General features: G+C 40.5%; 1 protein-coding gene across 3 annotated transcripts in view; it reads left to right on the top strand.

Moving 5' to 3' along the window:
* The first annotated feature begins 304 nt into the window (after positions 1–304).
* The window catches only part of wnk1b (WNK lysine deficient protein kinase 1b), a 120,845-nt gene continuing 102,349 nt past the window's right edge, over positions 305–18,800 (top strand). For all 3 annotated transcript variants that reach the window (XM_041780634.1, XM_041780633.1, XM_041780635.1), the window contains exons 1-2: positions 305–841; positions 5,391–6,984. In XM_041780634.1, coding sequence (XP_041636568.1) covers positions 6,076–6,984 — 909 coding nt within the window. In that variant the 5' untranslated portion in view covers positions 305–841; positions 5,391–6,075. The remainder of the gene's footprint in view (positions 842–5,390; positions 6,985–18,800) is intronic.

Genomic DNA, 18,800 nt, shown 5'->3' with positions numbered 1-18,800 from the left:
CTGTAGAGTGTCCTTATTTAAACGCGCATAGTCTTAAAAAATTGGATTATGCTCCAAATATAAAAGCCCTGTTGACGAGATTGAAAAGGCTTTGGAGGGTTTATCTGAATTAAATTTTGGTTCTTACGCAACACACACGCAGATCTCATGAAATTTGTTTAAAGGTGATTAAAATGTATTTGTGTTTTATTTTGTTAGAGCCTTTCTTTTCCGGTATCACTCGGGTCACCATTGTGAGCTTGACACGGCTCGTCGGCGTGAAAGCCCTCCCGTCGCCTTGTCGAGTCATCGCCAGAGAAGAGCACGGAGCAGACGGAGCCGCCGTCCGGTGGCTCAAAAACAGGGAATAACTGTGGATTACACTGAATTTATTTTTGACTCACACGCCAAAAGGAGGGAAACGGTGGTTAATGGAGTGAACTGGACGTTGACGCGGATGAGGATACAACATCTTTAAGTGAGACTTTACCGTTTGCAGACCCGGACACAGACAACACGGAGGCAGAAAGAAGTACCAGAGCCTCCGTGACACCAGCGAGCGAACTTGGCTTCTCTGCCCAGTGGGAGGTGTCCGTCTGTCGGCTGTGGCTCCTTGCAAGAACCATTACTCGGACCTTTTTGAATTAAGCCGGTAGTGTGTCTGGCTAAGTTATGTCTTTGTAAATAGCTTCTTTTTGGGGGGGCTTTCGGCAACCAACTGTGGCTTTAATGTGACGCACCACACTGACATTAGTGCCGTGTGTCGGAGCGGACCCCCTCTGCAGAGGAGTTAAAGGCTTTGAAATCAAGTTTTTATCTTCACATTTCTACGCTGCCAACAAAGCCCACACAGATGTGAGAGGTAAATGTGCATTCTTGATTTTATTGCAATGCTGTATCCAAATCGTGACTGCTTGTTGCTTATGTCTGTTTTTGCCTGCAGACAAAGTTAGCTGCATTGCTTCGTTTTTTGAGTTCCTCAACAGGCAGCAGTGAACCCCCTCTCTGCAACAGTTTTTATATGAGGCTAACACTTCAGGACATTTAGCACTGCTTTGCACGCTTTCAGGCTTAGTTAGTGGCCTGAAGATTGTATTTTTCATGCAAGAATAACACTTTAACAGAATTTAAAGATGCAGCTGGTCGTGAATAAGCCCGTGTCAGTTATAAGCTCCTTACTCAGGAGTTTAATTGCTTCAATACTCACTTTAACAAGATGAACATCTTTTTTTCCATTAGGCTTTAACGAGCCGAATTCAACAAATGGATTTCATTTAATTGTTGGCGTGGACTTAAGAATTGTTGACACTACTGATAATGAAGCCACCTACCCTTAATAAAAATGATGTATGTTATAACGGTCAGTTGTGCTGATTTATGTTTAGCTATGCTTTGATGTTAATATTAGCATTACAGTGAAAACACGACCGTTAATTAACTGACGGGAACGTTGGAGCATAAGTAGAATTCAGAAATGTTCTTAGGTGTTATTACTGTATAAATACTTCAAAACAATACATTTACGGTGCTAAATTTTAGCATTTATGAGATTAAATGTGCAAACATACGCTATATTCTGCGTTAGCCAAACCAGTTTTAGCTAGGCTGTACAGGACAATCTTAATTGCTCGCACCTGTGGTAATGAATTTAACCGTCACGCGACACTTGGTTAGTATTTATGCTAGTATGTTTTTAAAGGTGGCGCACTTTGCTTTGAGCTCATAATAAGCTGGTATTGCAGCAATTATACATTTGAATTTACATGTCAAGAGAGTTTATCTTCATGTTTTTATCAAAAAGGTTCAAAAGCTCTTATAAATATGCTCTGCCATGTTAAAAACAATGGCAATTTTCCACTGCCTATAGGCTTGATTTTAGTTAGTGTTAACCCAAATTATAAACAGAAGGATATATCCATGTTAAGGCGTGTCTGCACATGTAAAGAGAATGAGATAATGACTGGAGTTGCATGGGGGCAGTGGTTAGTCCTGTCACCCCACAGCAAGAAGCTTCCTGGTTCAAATTCTGGTCAGACATGGTCTTTCTGTGCAGAGGTGCACGTTCTCTGTGTGCATGTATGCCTTCCTCCCACAGACTAATATGAGCTCCATAGGTTAATTGTTGACTCTAATTTGTCTGTAGTGTCAGGGTTCCTGCAGATCCTGGTCTGAAATTGCACATTTGAAATTTATGGCCATAAACAGTCTTTTTTATTTGTTTATTGTTTTTAAACCAGAAAGAGGTCTTAAATTTTAGCAGGCACTTTGAGTAAGACATGGCCTTATCCAGTCTTTGTTTCTAGCCAACCTTGTGTGATTTTAAGTCATCTTTCCCCACAAATTGTTGCATTAATATTCTCCATAATTCACTGAACTCAGTGTTGAATGGTCTAAATTTCTTGGAGGAAGACCCCAGAAATGCTCTGCCCCAGAAATGCACCAGAAATAATCAAAGATGGGTGTTTATGACCCAAAAAATATTTTACCCTGTACCATTTGACATTTCATTAACATTTCATTACATCATAATATTCAGTCCTGGTCTCGTGTACCAATAAATTGAATGCCTCTCATTTATGACAGTTTATTGTGCAAAATGTAGCATTAATTTTTCTTAATTCATGTCTTTAATTGGATTTTTTTAAAGCGTGTAGGAACCCCAAATGTGAATGTGAGAGTGCCTGGTTGTTAGTCTCTTCATGTAAGCCCTGTGATTGACTGGGGACCAGTCTAGGGTGTACCCCTTCTCTCGCCCAGTGACCGCTGTGACCCTGAATAGGTTAAGTGTTCTAGCTAATGGATGGATATTGATTGGATGAAACACACCCAGCAATGAGCTCTAGATGGATAGCTGTCTCATACTTATGTCATCAGTCTAGACTGTCACTGATCTCATCCTCATACTGCTTACTGTCATTCCTCACAGATCATGTAGGGCTCTCTACACCTGGACATGAACCTAAAAACATCTGGTTGACTCTTCTTACCTGTAGGGTAGCTAGATGCCTTCTAATGTGTACTTACTTACTCTATAGCTCTGTAATCTGAAAGATCATGGCAAAGAATATTTAAAACATGTTCACATGTTGTAGTTGTACAAGTAATGGAATGGTCCAAGACTGACTCCTATGTTATTACAGCTACAAACAAGCATTCATATTCCACCTGGTGGTCTTAAGGCACATACCTCCTGTGACCTCTCTCGTACTAATCCATCACCTACTTACCTTAATTGAGACAATATACTGTTGCCTGTGGGGCAAAGTGAGTGCCTGTTACGTGTATGGTGGTCACTATGTTGAAAAGGTCTCAGTAGGTTTAAATGTAATGAATTGAAATGGCCTTTTTGGACATGTTATGCAGAGATACTTAATTGCAGTATATCTTTTTGGCGCACTTTGTAGCTGCCCTTTGCGTTGAATTGGTCTTGTGATTCTCTGTCAGGGTTTCTAAACACAAGACTGGTTTGCAGCTTCATAACTTTGGTATTTTCCACTTCATTCTGATACTTAAGGAGGTCGCATATTTTAACAAACAATTAAAGGATTTGTAATGATCAGTTATGTTGGAAAAGTACCAAAACTAATAGAAAACAAAACTCTATTTAACCGAAAGTTACTGCAAATGAAAGAAGTTAACACTGCCAAAAATTAACATATTTGTGCAGTTTAGACATTTTTGCAGGAGTTCACTTGCCAGTTTTGGAATTAAAAAGAGAAAAATATTAGTTGCGTAGGATATGTATTTTTGTTGCTGTGATTTTAAGATGCATAGCCATGCTGTTTGATGTCACTGGAATGCTGTCCTTATCTGATATTGGTTTAACCTATACATATGACTAGGCACTCCTTAGATGACCAAACGATACAAGGACAAATATTCTGAGTGGTTTGTTAGTCTGTGTTATTAGGATGTGATAACTTGTTATGGGTTGTTTAAAACACATTTTAACAGCATAACACAGCAGAGCAATAGTTATTGAATCAAAGCTATCTGTAAGAGGGAAAGTTGCAAATTCATCTTTCATATATTCATATTTCTTGCGAGTTAGTAGGTTTTCTGTAAGGATATATGCAGAGTATAATACTTCTATGCTGTCCTCAGGTATGTATACAGTTTCACTGCAGTGGTTTAATCAGTGTGCCCCCTTCCCTCTCATGTTCAGCTGCTGAGTTGCCACAGGGTAGCCGGACCTCGAGGTCAGCCGAGCTGTGGTGACTTTGGGCTAAATTTGGATGGTGGAGCAATTAGACGCACACTCCTCTGCATCACTCCAGTGCATTAGCAACACAGCAGTGATTGCGAGGGAAAGCGTTAGATGGAGATGCAGATCTCTTTCATGCTAACAAGCTTGAGTCGGGGATTAAAGATTTCTGCACGGGTTCAACTGCAGTCCAATGATCACTGAGCCCACTCCCTCAACAAGAGTGAAGGAGTGGGCTCATTTGAATCCATGCTTCTGCATGGGTTAAATAATCAGTGTGTGTTGCATGGTTAAGGTCTCTTTTGCTGGTGACCTAGTTTCTTGATTTTACCAACCAACCAGAAAAATAAGGTCTGAATGAGGCTTTGATCTTTGCTTAGTGGTCAGAGGAGATGACAGATTTGTCAACTACAACCAGATTTGTGGCAGATGTTGGCTGGGGTTCGTTTCCCATCATGCTCCTGTAACTCATGCAAATCATCTCTGGCCAGATTGTGGTAAAAACACTTTATCTGGCAGCTTGTGTTTTCTACCACCAGTTACTTTGGCAGAAAGCCAAGTGTCATTTTGGGGTCCCCTTGTAGCTGGTTGGGCCAGTTATAAGTCAATTGAAAGCAGATGTGCTTAGGATATGTCACAGTGCCAGATTTTAAACTTTAGTACCATAGTATCAGAGAATGAATTATATCAGGACCTGTTTCAGTTGCATTGCAACAACAACAAAAAAGTTGTAGGCATCCAATGTTGGATTATTTGTTAATTGTAACTTCAGAAAATTAGTGGGTAATCTTTTTACACTGTCACAAGTGCAAACATGTATTTGTGCTTTTAAATATTTCGAATCATCTACTCTGCTCTCTATCTATAAGAGATATAGATGCATATCCATGAAATGCCAAATCACATTAGAAACTTCATGTGATCTACATTCAGACCTGTAAAATTGAATAAGCCACATCTGCATTATTTTTCATTCTGACCACTTTTGGGAAAAATATGGCAGAGGAACTGTGTTTTTTTTATTAAAAAAAAAAAGGTTTAGTACTTTACCATGCTATCCAGCATCAAAACAGTGGAGCTCATATCATTGTGTGGTATCATGACATATATAAAATTTAGACAACCTTCATTGCAGAGCGTGGTCATGTATATGAAGAAAAATATGCCTTTATCTCACATATCTCTTCATTCTCTTTTTTGTTTGCAGTGAAGTGGGTTGAAGAAGATTTAGCTGGGCCAGGCTGGGCCTACCTAGCCCTCTGTCTGGCCTTAGCACATGGGTCAGCGACTCCTCCATAGAGACTCCAACCAGTGTCTGACTTCACCACAACTCAAAGTGGAGCCATAACAAACTGGGATTTCAGTCATTTTTTTACCCTCAGGAGGCCGCACTGGTCTGTAAGATCTTCAGTCCTTCCATGTCGTGGTCGTCCCTCTCTGGATGTTGGCAGCAGGATGGATTCGGGTGTTAATTTGACATTTATCACCTCATTGCAGTGTTTGCACCCCCCTTTCTTTGACTGCCTTTCATCCTGCCCTTCCCCAGTCTTGAAGAGAAGGCCCCTTCCTCTCTCTGGGGGCTTCCCTGAGCCCTGTTTGGAAGGGCCTTGTAGGAACTGTGGGCTGTTGTTTTGAAACTGCTGACACTGTAAAGAGGAAGAAGAGTTAAAAATTATTGCAAAAAAACTACAGTACAACATGAAAACTGCTGTATTCAATAGATTTGATTGAGTTCTTTTGTCTTACCCACCCTTTTTTCTGTCCCTGAGTTTGGTCCAAGGTTGGAGAGCTTTTAATTTGACCGATGATTGATAAATTGAAGATTCCCCTCTTAAAGTAAGTCCTTATTTGTACGCAAGATTTCTCTGTGTTGTTCAGAGACTTGAGGAGGAATGTCTGAAAGCAACAGCAGCAGCAAAGCAGTGAAATTCATTGCCCCGGCCCCACCTTCGGCCTCTTCCTCTCCCTGTCCATCACCCCAGTCCACCCACAAAAATGTGAATGGTGCTGCCAGTTCAGACTCGCATGTGGTGGAGAAGCTTGGCGGGCAAGCTGAGGTCCAACGTCGGCGCCACACAATGGATAGAGACTCTAAAACAGCCGAACACCGCTTCTTCCGCCGGAGTGTCATCTGTGACTCCAATGCCACAGCTTTGGACCTGCCCAGCAAGGCAGCAGTTATACTCACTTCACCTCCAGACTGCGAGGGGTCTCCTACCTTCTTCCCTCCACAACCATCTGGTCCTGGTGTAGGAGAAGCTGATGGCAGGGAGGTCCAAAGCACAAACCTTCAGCCTGGTCTTGGGATAAGTGGGGCTGTTTCAGAGGAGGACAAAAGAACTGCTGGGGTAGATTTAGGTGAAGGCAGTAGCGCTGTTTCCACCTGCAGCAGTGTTGAGCACAGTGCAGATGGGGAGGTTAAAGAGCCCAGCCCGACAGCATTGGATGTAACAGACAAAACAGCTGGTAAACAACCTGATGCCTTGTTACATCCTGAGGACTCACAACAGATAGCAAAAGATGGAAAAGAGGCAGACTCTGGAGGCGCCAGCAGCCCAACAGAGGAAAAAGAGAGGGAGCTAGAGGAGGAGAAAGGGCTTGCAAAAGCCCGGGCAGAGCAGAGGGAGGCAGAGAAACGAGTGCAAGAGGACAAAGAAGAGGTTGAAACAAAAGCTGTGGGGACTTCTCCAGACGGACGTTTCCTAAAATTTGACATCGAGATTGGAAGAGGCTCCTTTAAAACCGTGTACAAGGGCCTGGATACGGAGACTACAGTGGAAGTGGCATGGTGTGAACTCCAGGTGAGTACAGGCCTTAAAAGGTTTCACCTCTTCTGCATGTGGGCTATCTATCTCTTCCTCTCTTCCTCCAGGCCTCTAATGAAGAGCCATATTGTAGTTGCGGTTGACCTCAGGGTGACAAAATTCCATCCAGGTGCTGAATTTCTTGCTTCTCCTCTCTAACCTCGAGATAGCTGTTATTTGATAACTTCCCTCTCCCCTAGATACCATCTCTGATAAATGTTGATGAAATGAGATCAGAGTTTGACAAAGCTTTGAATAGTGGTGCAAATAACACCCCGACTCCAGCTGCATGTGCTTTGTACTTGGATTTTTGTTGCTTCTTATGTAAAGCATCCTCCTATCTGGAAGGACCACAGTCTCAGTAGTTAGTTATTTGTTTAAGTTATTTGTCTCTTAAGCTGTGCATCTTGAATTAAGGTTGTGTTAAACTGGCATCACAATGGCTGTCAAACTGTTGTTTACCCCATGAAAGATAGATTCTATCCCTAGGTCAGTCATTAAAATTGCATGATGAGCTTGCTCTCAGTGGAGGACACTGCTTCAGTGTTTTTGGTTGGCTGGTTACTACCTTTGTTGGCAAGGTTCTCGGAAAGTGAAGTCAGCCAAGTCAAGCTGTCTGTTACTATATATTAGATAGATGAAGCTTTGCGACACCTAAGCTACCCCTCAGAGAAATGTAGCAAGCTCAGCTTCACTAACAAGGTAAATTAGTCTTACTACTAGTACATCATTGCCTATTTTTACAGCCAGCCATTACATTGCTGGTGTTTTTATCAAAACCGCTCTTCTCAACCTTAAGAACAAAGCAATGAAGCAGACTGAGCAGCAAATGTTTGTTTTTGTGCAGACTTGATATTTATTCTAGCCTGTTCTTTTACTAGCTACCACACTATTCTATCAATGAAAGAGCACAGCATCTGAAAGCTATTTGCTTTTTAAAAGAAATATTACAGCCTTTCTCCATGTACTAAGAATAATGATTGAGTGATGTGCAGATGGCCTGGCCAGGTTGTTCCCCATTTATGCAGATGGCTTGTGGCTCCTTTCCCACCTGTCTTTCTTCACTCTCTCATCCCTGTTTCTGACTCTATACACTGTCCTCCTCTCTAAATAAAGGCATAAAAAGTCACAAAATAAAATGTTAAATTCATAAAGTAGTTAATTATGTTGCTGCTGGCACATGAATATGCTAACAACCTTTTTACGGTTTTGATCTCCACACTTATCTCTTCTGGGGAATTGTTGTGTCAGCAAAATGCTCTTACACAGTTTTGACGTTGAGATTTTCTCCAATATTTTTTGGAGTCTGTGTTTGCACATAAAAAATCAAACAAACTCAGGAAACAGGGTGCAAATCCTGAATGTCTGTGCGGCTCAGGGGATTCTCTTCCTGTTACTCATGCTTATTCATTGCTGCATTCTTACACTCGTAAGTCTCTGATATTAACGGTTGTTCTTTTAATGTGTGTGAACGGATGCTGTGATGCTTCGCATAACCACTACCACAAGTTTCATAAATGGGCGATGACTGACTAAGAGGATGCCTACCAATCAATATATGTGTAAATGTGGGATTTGATTTCCTGTTTGCTGCATCAGTTTGATCTGCAAGTAATGAGTGTGATGCCTTTTTAGGGCAGCAGTTAAAACAAGTAACCACAGACTAGAGACTTCTTCATTTGAATCTCCTGACTGTCTGGTACAGACTGTGAAAAAGAAACGCTATTGCATCTGTCACCTACTTCTGGTACCCTTGTGCAGGACAGATGACTTCCTGGTTGCAAAGAAGTCTGTTTACAGAAACATGAGACAGGATGGCATACAGTTCACCACAGGATGCTCTTGCTAAATTATGGTGCACTGATGCAACTACTGCAGCGAGTGCATCAGAAAGAAAGGCAGAGAGAGACAGAAAGTGTGTAAAAGGAGATGAAGAAGACAGAGAGTGAAGAGAAGGTTGTTTTTGCAGTTTTTCTTGTTGAAAAGTGAGCACAGTGACACCGAAAGGTGTGTTCAGTAGCTGGAGATGTAGAACAACAGTCTCAGCTGGTCATATGATGATCAGGCCACTGACTGACTTAGCTAAAGGTTTAGTGAGAGAAGAAAACATTGACATAGACTCACGTGGAACTGCTTGGACTGATGAAAAAAGCTTGTTTATGTGAAAAAGATAAAAAATTGTCTTATTATCTGTTTTATTAAGTTCACATGAAAAATGAATGAGTAGGAGCCTTGCATTTTACTGTTAAAATCAAATCTAAATAATGAATTGTTTCTTTTGGCTGTATATTTTCTTCTTTGGCTGATATCTTAATGAATTGTAACCAGAAAAGTCAAATAAGGTGAAGCTGTAAAGTTGAACATTTCCCTTGCAGATTTGCATGTGTTAAAATTCCTCAGTTAAGGTTATTTTCCTGTGAGTGTGTTCTGTTTTTTGTCATCTCCATCACAAGATGCTCCTCAAGGCTTCCTGAATCCCAGGAGCTAAAATCAGCTTCGCCTGATGCCCTGCGTCTAGGAAACGCTGATTTGTTTATCAGAAAACAAACGACAAAAGCCTGTGTCAAGCTTTTCCTCTTTGTCACACATGGGTCTTTCTTCTCTTTCTTGCTGAGATTGTTGGTTGTGTTCTTTGCTGAAGGGGTCTTTCCCAGGTCAGATTCCGACTCCAGATTTATTTTGATGAGGATTTTATAGTAGTCATTTGGTTAAATCATCGGGAACTGGCTGATAGGTGCTGCTTTGATATAAGTATTTGATCTAAAACACACTGGATTACTGGGATAAAATTGTCCATACACATTGTATACTGCATGTGTTATATAAGGGTATTGAAACCCTGTGGTGACCAGACTACATGAATGCAGAGACAAGTACTCCTTTACAGAGCAGGGCTGTAATCCAGTGTGTGTATGTGTGTGTCAAAGATGACTGAGCAGTTGCTGACATGTGGCAGAATGGTCGGAGTAAAGTTACACACACACACAAACACACATGTATGCACACAGAGACACACATGACAGCCAATCACATTCACACACTGGGTGGGCACGGGAACAGGAGATCTGTGGGAGAGGAGGATCATCTGGAACTTGTCGGTTTTCCTTGCACATGTGTGTTTGCGGTGGTTGGAGTGTCTTTCCATCACTTGGGCTTGCGCATATTTAACCCAAGTTGTTTAAACTTGGCTGTCTGTTTGTGTCTGTGTTTCAGAGATGGATATGAGGAGGCTGTATCTGGATTCTTCAGCATCTGATCCGATCTGATGATTATGTTAATGTCTGTTTCCAGGAATTAAAAGATGGATGGGAGCAAAGAGAGAGATGACAGGGATAGCTTGCTTAAGCCATAGTGAGAAAAGAGCGTGATGAATAGTTGGAGAGAGGACAAATGAAGGAGAAAGTCCACTTAATAGCTCATCTAGAGGTGCTCTGTTAGACATTATGGTGGATGATAGGTGTTGATGAAGAGGCTGACATCTGGAATGTTAATAAAAATTCTGGAGAAAAGTTGTTTATAAAAAAATTATTTGAAAAACATGGTGTTGCAATGTTTTTCATTATTATTACCCCCTAGGAAACAACATCACTGGAAACAACTTATTTTTGTAGACAAATTTCCTTATCAAAAGGAGAATATCAAAAAATGTCTTTCCCTTCAATACAACTTACATCAAATTTGCAATATGAATCAAAATAATCACAATTAGATATCAAAATCATTCAGCCATAGTTTAATCTGTCTACTATTGCTGGTAATAACATAGGATTATTTATTCCTGATTTAAGTAAAGAAAAAAAAACCAGGATGAGGAATAATCACATATTAAATTGCAATCACAATATTGTGAGCCCTATGTCAGCCCTACTCGAGAATTAGCCGGTCAGATGAGACCATTGTCATGATGCTGTCACACTATGATTAGTCAGCTCTCTGCCAAGGGAATCTCAAAGCCCTCTGGCTTCTGACTGAAATTAAGAAGTGGAAGTCCGCCCTCAGACTGCCATTAACGACATTAGTGTGGAGGCAGAAGATTTTGAGTTTTTCTTAATTAACAACTCTACTAAATGAAACTAAATGATGAAGGAACAACTTCAACACTAGCTTTATCTCTTGAGCTGGCTACTTTGGCTTTGTGTGAATGTTGTTAGACGTGGTGATGCTGAATTTAATCTTTGTGTGGTTTTACCTGTGTGTGATGATAAGCTTCCTGAAAGTTTATGTGCAGAAATGAACTGATTTAGGTAGAGTTATGATTGCTTATAACCCTTGTATGTACAGTCAGTTACTTTTGGTAATTCTTTAACGTAATATTCAGCCTGCTTTTGAGAATGGAAATTATTATATTGAGTGCTGAAACAGGGTTTTTGTGTTTTGATTGTGAGAGAGAGAGAGAGAGAGAGAGAGAGAGAGAGAGAGAGAGTTAGCATGTAATGTCAGTGTCATAAGTGTAATCTGGTTTTACATATGTATAACTGTGTGAAACAGGAGCTAATAGTGCTTCTATATGAACTGATCTTAAGAGGTAGAAAAGACAAGGAGTTTGGAAGGACTGCAGAGAAGTGAAGTCCTTTTAAGAGGGCAGGAATGGAGGGAGGAGGGGTATCAAAAGGTCAAATAGTTCTGCCCCCCTGTGTCCGAGGCGATCATGGCGAGGCTGTTCTATGTTCAGCTACCTTTGGAAGAGGAGGTAGAGTGAGACATAAGGAGGGAAAGGTGGAAAATTAATTTGCCAAAAAAATCAGAAAAGATTAGGGTTAGAGAATATATGTAGGACAGGCGGTTGAAGGAGATGATGGTAAAAAAGTGTAAAGGTAGTAGGACAAAAGAGTTTAGGAAAGCTGGGCCTGATTGTGGAGAGATTCAACAGGAGAAGAGAAATGGGAAACATGGGGACAAGGGAGGGAGGAAAAGGGGGGAGAAAGGGGAGAAAGACAAAGGGAAATGAAAAGGGGAGAGAAGGGGGAGGGAGAGGAGTATAGAAACTAAGGCTGCAAATAAGAGGGAGCCTATGTGTGTGTGTGTCTGTGTGAGTGTGTGACCTTAGGCTCTTGGCTCCACTGGCAATCAAAGACCCTGAAATTTCTCTCTCTCAACAGAGGAGGATTAGACCCCACCTCACACACACATGCAAGGACACACACACTCTCCTCTGGGGCTTCAAGGCTGTCCTTAAATAACAGTCATTCAATCAGTGCCATTAGAGGGAAAAAGGTCCCAAAAATGCAAGTTTTATACTGATACAGACCGCATGAGTTCCCAATGTAGGTTTCACTGATACAACCTAATATTTTCTTTAAGTCATGCCACTTTCTGCTGGCATTGAATGAAAAAGTTCATCTATTGAGACTGATAATGTGGCTCACAGTGTTCAAATTTAGTAATGCAGCAAGTTGTTTACAACGATGACCCATTTTAACCTGCTGCATGGCCTGAAATCTGTCCATGTGCCGGAAAAAAGCCAGAGGAAGGCAGAGATCATTTCTGGGGGTAGTGGAAGGAAAATTAGGGAGAGGAGGAGGAAGGAAAAGATACTGAGATGAATACTGAGTTTGTTTATCAGGTATTGGAAAAAGTATCAGATCCCAAAGGCAGTTTCACTTCACAATGGATTATCTGTTGCATTTATAATCCGTGCAGAATAGGGGATTCGCCAGAAATGTTGACAAAATAACATTTCCAAAAATGATTGTTTTTAAGGCATAAAGCAGCCTCTTAGGTCAAATGACACTGATGAAAGTAGTAAAATATTACATGTGGGATTAAAGCGGCATCCTTCATTTTACTGAAAGATAAATATCTCCAGATTTCTCCGCTGTAGCAGAGTAGAGGTGAAACGCTGGGCCTCTCCAGAGGTTCAGATATCCCTGACAAAACAGCCAAAAACAGCTGTGTCAAGCCTCCAGTCTGCAAACGTCAGTCCTCAGTGCTGATTGATTCTGATGCTGCTTTTAAATCGTAATTGCTCTCCTCTTCAAACACACAAACCTCCTCCCCACACACCCTAAAAAGAAGAGAAACTATGTCTGCAGGTTTCCCATGGTCTTGTAAAACATAGGCTAATATAGTTTTCCCACTCTTTTTCTTGTGAACATAAAGCTAATACCTATTTGCATAAAGATGTACTGTATGTCTTTACATGAGTTCATGTGCCTTTGCAGTGGGGGTGTGGCGCCGTGTGTGCACATGCAGCTTTCTTCAGGGATTGTTAACTTATTCATTTGGCTGAGCTGAACTGCACATGAGCTCAACTGTTAAATAATAAAACAACCTAAAGTGGGTATGTTTTTTACACTTGCAGGATTTTCTCCGCTATAGTCAGGACTGAGAATCACCTCCAGTAGCTCTGCTGTTGTTAGTATATGGCTTGCAAGTAAACATGCTGTTATCAGCCTTTATGATGGCATCCCTCATAAATCTGTTACCGTCCCTAAATATCTCAAACTGTATAACAGTGGAATGTTGCGTCTCAGTTTGGGAATGTAGCAATCATTGTTGCCAGACAAGTTTGCTCCCTTCCATATAACTGCCAGTTTGAAGCAAATCCAAGAATATAAAGAAGTGTTATGTAAAGAACCTTAAGCCTTGCCTGCTGGATTTATGAGTGATATAAAAATAAAATGCCCTGTGTTTCACATAATCAGGAGATGACTGAGGATAAGAAGAGGGTGCAGTGGAAATCTCCTTTCCCTTCATTTTATTGCTCATTCTCTCGCTAGTAGCACGTGGTCGACCTCTTGCTTTTGTTCGTCCCGCCTCAGATCAAACTCGCGCTGTGTCCTCGCTCGCTCTGTCTTGCTGTCATGTGTGTCAGTGACCAGCTGTGTTCAACAAAGGAAGAGAGACAGAGAGGCTGATACTTCCTCATATGCAAACCATCCACATACTTCCTTCCGTGTAATATGTGACCATGAGTTTCCCAAAATGTTTATTTGTTAGGTAAGGCCACCCTGCTTTTAAGAATTTCATCATTGATTTCATTGATTTCAGTTGAACTTATCAGAAGACTTGTGTGCTGCTTCTGGTTAGAGCGCATAATACCATTAAATACTATTTTAGAGAAGCTAACAGCATGCAGTTATTCAAATACAGTTAAAAATACAGCATGTAGTCAAGACAATCTGCCACCCATGGGAGAGAGGCATTTTATCACACGCAGTAAATCTCACTTGATGGCTTCGAGGCCTTAGATGTGTCTGTGTAACAACAGTGAAAAATGATGGCCCTCTCTTCCTCCCATCTGTGTTTGTTTAGAAATAAAGGAAGTGTGTGGTAAAAGTGAAATCAGACTTGAAATGCTGAAGTGTTCTGGCACCTTTTCTCTAGATAAAACCATCCAACAAATTAAAGAGCTTCAAGACTAAAGAAGATCTATTAGAAGCAGCTGACAGTTACATAACATTGATTGTGAATGTGTTAAAAGTTTGTGTGTTTTATGATAATAACAATGCAGTTTTATTAGAGGCAGGGTGTGTGTATGTGTGTTGACTCATAGAGAGGCATTCTGATGTAGGGATTGTGTGAGGTACAGGGTGAGTCTGGGACATTAAATGCAGCAGGCAGATGTTAGATGACTTGCACAGTTAGTAATGATGACATAGCTTATGCTCCCTCTCTGTTTTTCTACTCTCACACACATTTTTGCTTTTTTTTCTGCCCTCTCTGACCACATTCACTCCTTTTTTTAATCTCCTCCATCAATTCCTGCTCTTCTCATTTTCTCATTTCTCATCTGTTTTCTCTACATCTTAATCCCTTCCCCCTGACATCAGTCTCTATCCTTCACACCTTTTTGCCTGGCCACTCCTCCACTGCCTTTTACTCATTCTCTTCATCATCTTTTGTAGTCTACTCTTTGAAGGATTTTACCAAGGCTCCTCTGATCTGTTATTTGTCATTTTGTGGAAAAACAGGAACTGCAGTTGAACCCTCAACAAAAGCATGGCATCAATTATTATAGCCAGCACTGTCCTCAAGAAAGCCTTGGGTTTGGACATGCTGTTTCAACCCTTAAATCAAAAAACACTCACATAAACGTACATGTGCATAGTGAAAAGAGCTTTTTAGTTTGTTCTCCCTTTTTATGTATCATTTGCCAGGAAACTGCAAAACAATACAGACATTGTAAAGACTAATCACTTCCTGGAAATCTCAAGCCATGATTGGCCGGCAGCTGCAGCACAGAGGCAGGGGATTGGGTCACATTGTTTTAAGCTGAAAATGACAAATCTGGGATCAGATAGGAAGCCTTTAGGCCCCCAGACAGACTGAAACTACAGTGGATTCAGCAAACAAAAGTTGAGGCACCTTATTACACTGGAAATCTACTAATTAGCATGAAACTACTTCATTTTTTTTAGCTTAATTGATAGTAATTTGGTGTTAATCATGTATAACAGTAGCTTAAAACTTAAAACTGTTCCCTCTGACAAGTTAAAGGTTGTACTGGTAAATATCAAATCTCTAACCACTGTAATGAAAGAGAATGACACATTTATACACTTACACAGATGAAATAACAGAGAATTTGTGCCAGATGCATAATCATTAACAAAAGGCCATGTTTTTATGATGTGTGTTTCATCAACACAACATCTGGGTGGCTGCTGACTTGCTTCTCCAGCTGCAATAATGATCCATCAGCAGAAGCACAACGTATGACATCAAGATCCCATTTCCAAGCACCATAGACAAAGTTAACTATGATAAATATTGTCATCATTCAACATTACTGAAATGAGGAGAAGCCAGACGTATTAAATGTCTGGGGTTTTCAGTCTGTTGCTTCCATTTCACTCTCATCTGCCTGTCAGCTCATCCGTTTCTCTATTTTTCACTCAAATGGTTCTGTCCACTCTCTAGATACATTTATTGCATATCTGTCCATCCTCTGCCTTCTCAAGGTTTTTCCTTTTTTTAATCCCCTATTGAGGACTTTCTGTATCCTAAATGAATGTCTAAGAGTGCACTCACTCTAGGCAATCCATATAGTGACCAAGCACATTTGACCCTTTAAGTCCAGTTTGTTAGATGAGGTGTGGGTGCGCTGTACAATACTCAAGCACAGTGCCTCTCCTTGGCCCCGGCACAGATTGGAGAGGTGGCTCCGTCACAGTAGAGTTACATAACATGCAAGTTTAATTGAAGCAAATTGATGCTGTGCCTTGCATAATTGAAATCCAGGAGGGTTAGAGAGCCATATCTGTTCAAAATGACTCAAAGATAAGCCGCAGAGTCAGTAAAGTTTTAGTCATGTTCTCTGTGTTGTTCTCTATTGTGCCTCTTCTGAGACTGTGATTCTGGTAAACTAAGTTGTATTAGGTAGGAAGTGATGACAAATGTATAAGAGGTAATGGCATTCAGGCCTGCTTAAACCAGGAGCAGTGTATGTTCAGGGCAGTGGAACTTGGGAGGGGGGGCAAGCATGCTTTGGCACGGTTTGGGCCTGGTGTGAGTGGGCCCCAAGGGCTCTAAAAAGCCTTGCTGTAGCTTGTAAGTATTGAAGAAAATAAGTCTAAAGAACTGATTCCATCTCTCTTGAATTGTCCTCCATCCCTGCATTAGCATGTTTGCTGAGCTGAGGTGAAACAGCTGCAGCAGTGCTCTCTGCAGTTAGTCTTTTTTTTTTTGGGTTACTTCCTACTGAGAAGATAGTTCTAAGTGGCAAGTCAGATTGATTTATTGGATCATTATATAAATGCATATTTTCCTTTGCTTATTCTATGTATTTTTATATCAAATGCCCTACCCAAAAGTCTTATTGAAGGACTAAGTTTGACATCTCCAGTCCAAAATCCTGATGTCATCCCCAGTTCATCCATAAAAGATTCACTGTAATAATGAGAAAGGATGGGCACACGTCATTTGCCCCAACATGACCTGCTGCTGTTCAGCTACTGATTCTCTGGAAAATGTCTAGAAGTGGTTTTGATTAAATGGTAATCATGGTAATGGTAATGACATCAAACTGACTTGTGAAAAAAAAACATCCAAAAAAAAAGGGAACTGTCCCAGACAGACGAGTGCCTGCAGGGATGAATGCGTGTTCAATAGAGCATCGCAACTTCTGCCTGCAAGAGGTGCATAGGTGACAGTGTGAGCGTGTGCTTCCTGGGTCTAAAATAGATGTGAACTGCAGGTCGTCTGCATCAGCGTAAAGTGACCTGCGCTGCTCATCTAGTCTGCTTGCTCTACAACTTTGTGTGTCTGTTCAACCGTCTTTTCTTTCTGCTTGTGTTTAGTCTGCCCTTGCTTTTGTTTGTGCACTGACTGCACCCGGCTATTTTTCTTTGTGTTTGCTGCTTAGACTGTGTTAGGAATCTGAGTCCACGTGCAAGTGAGTTCCTGTTTCCTCCTTTGTGCTCACTTCTAAGTCTGTGTATGTGTGTAATCTCGGGGGGAGCACCTCCTCGGTTTCGGGTATCCCACATTCCAATGATGAAATGTCATTCTTTAAGGAATGAGGAAGGGGGGCATCATGATGTGGTTCCCTGATGAATGTGTGTGCTGCAGAGAGGGGTTATAGTATGTGTATGGTTATTTTTAAAAAAAAAATTTTCTTATGCTGTTTCAGAGACAACTTTTTAAATCAAGCTGTTTCTTTAGTACTGTAAAATTTTCCAGCTGGTAAAGGGATTCTTGCATTATCATTGTTTATAATAGTTGGAGGCAGGAAAAGAAAGGACAGAGACATAACTAGAGGGTTGCCCTTATCCATTGAGTTTTGACGCATATGTTTCACTAGTTATTTCTCATCATTCCAGGTGTGGCTCCTTGAATAACACTAGTTCCTTGTAACTGAGCTAGTTAGTCTTTTTTGGTAGCCCATGGCTGCCTTTCTCTCATCTTATTTTGTTCTCTTTTAGGGATGCACAAGTGCATCAGTTTAACACCATTATCTGCCACTATCAGCCCTTTTTTGCAAACATTAGCCATTGACAAATAATGTGGCATGAGCAGATGTCAGTAGCAGATGTTTATCTGTTGTGCCAAATCAATTTAATGTGGGTATTTTGCACATCTAACAGCTGATTCAGAGAGGAGATTTATTATTGGGCAGAAGATTTGACCTGTTGGACGAACTCAGTGCTGTTAGTGTTAGTGTTGCACCAAAAGAAGAAATGAAAATTAAATAAATGGACATCTGTATTGACTATAGGCCCTGATTTTTAACAATCAGTACATCCCTACTGTTTTGATAACCTGGCATGTGGTACAGTAATCATACTATATATATATATATATATATATATATATATATATATATATATATATACATACATACAGTGCTAAACAAATTTATGAGATCACCACCCAAAGTAAGGTTTATCAAATTTCAAATTTACTGATTTACAAAAAAAAAATGAAAAAATAGTAAAGCACATTATTATTTCTTGATTAATATGTCAAATTATAGTTATTTACTTGCATTCCTGAAGAGAAAAATGAGTTTTAGTGGTTAAATGTTATTCTTGATTAATCTTTGACTTCTCAGAGAAGCCCAGTGAGCCGGCTCAAATTTGGGTGAATTTTAGTTTGAAATTCCTCATTCCTGTTCAAAATGTTAAGAGCTCACTGAAAATGAAAGAGTCCGCATTAAAGCCCTTCATGATGCTGGATAGTCTTTGAGACAAATATGACAGGTGGTCTAATAAATTTGTTAAGCACTGTATATAACTCTTGTTTGTATGAAATATGCATAAAAACCGTAACTCAGAAGAGACAGCATAGAAACAGCCACAATATACTACATTCATAACAGTCTCTTCTAAGTCCAAAATGATTCCAAATAACGAAATCACTATATTTTTGAA

This window comes from Cheilinus undulatus, linkage group 23, assembly GCF_018320785.1.
Source record: "Cheilinus undulatus linkage group 23, ASM1832078v1, whole genome shotgun sequence".
Classification (NCBI taxonomy): Eukaryota; Metazoa; Chordata; class Actinopteri; order Labriformes; family Labridae; genus Cheilinus; species Cheilinus undulatus.
This window is presented reverse-complemented; position numbering and strand designations above follow the sequence as displayed.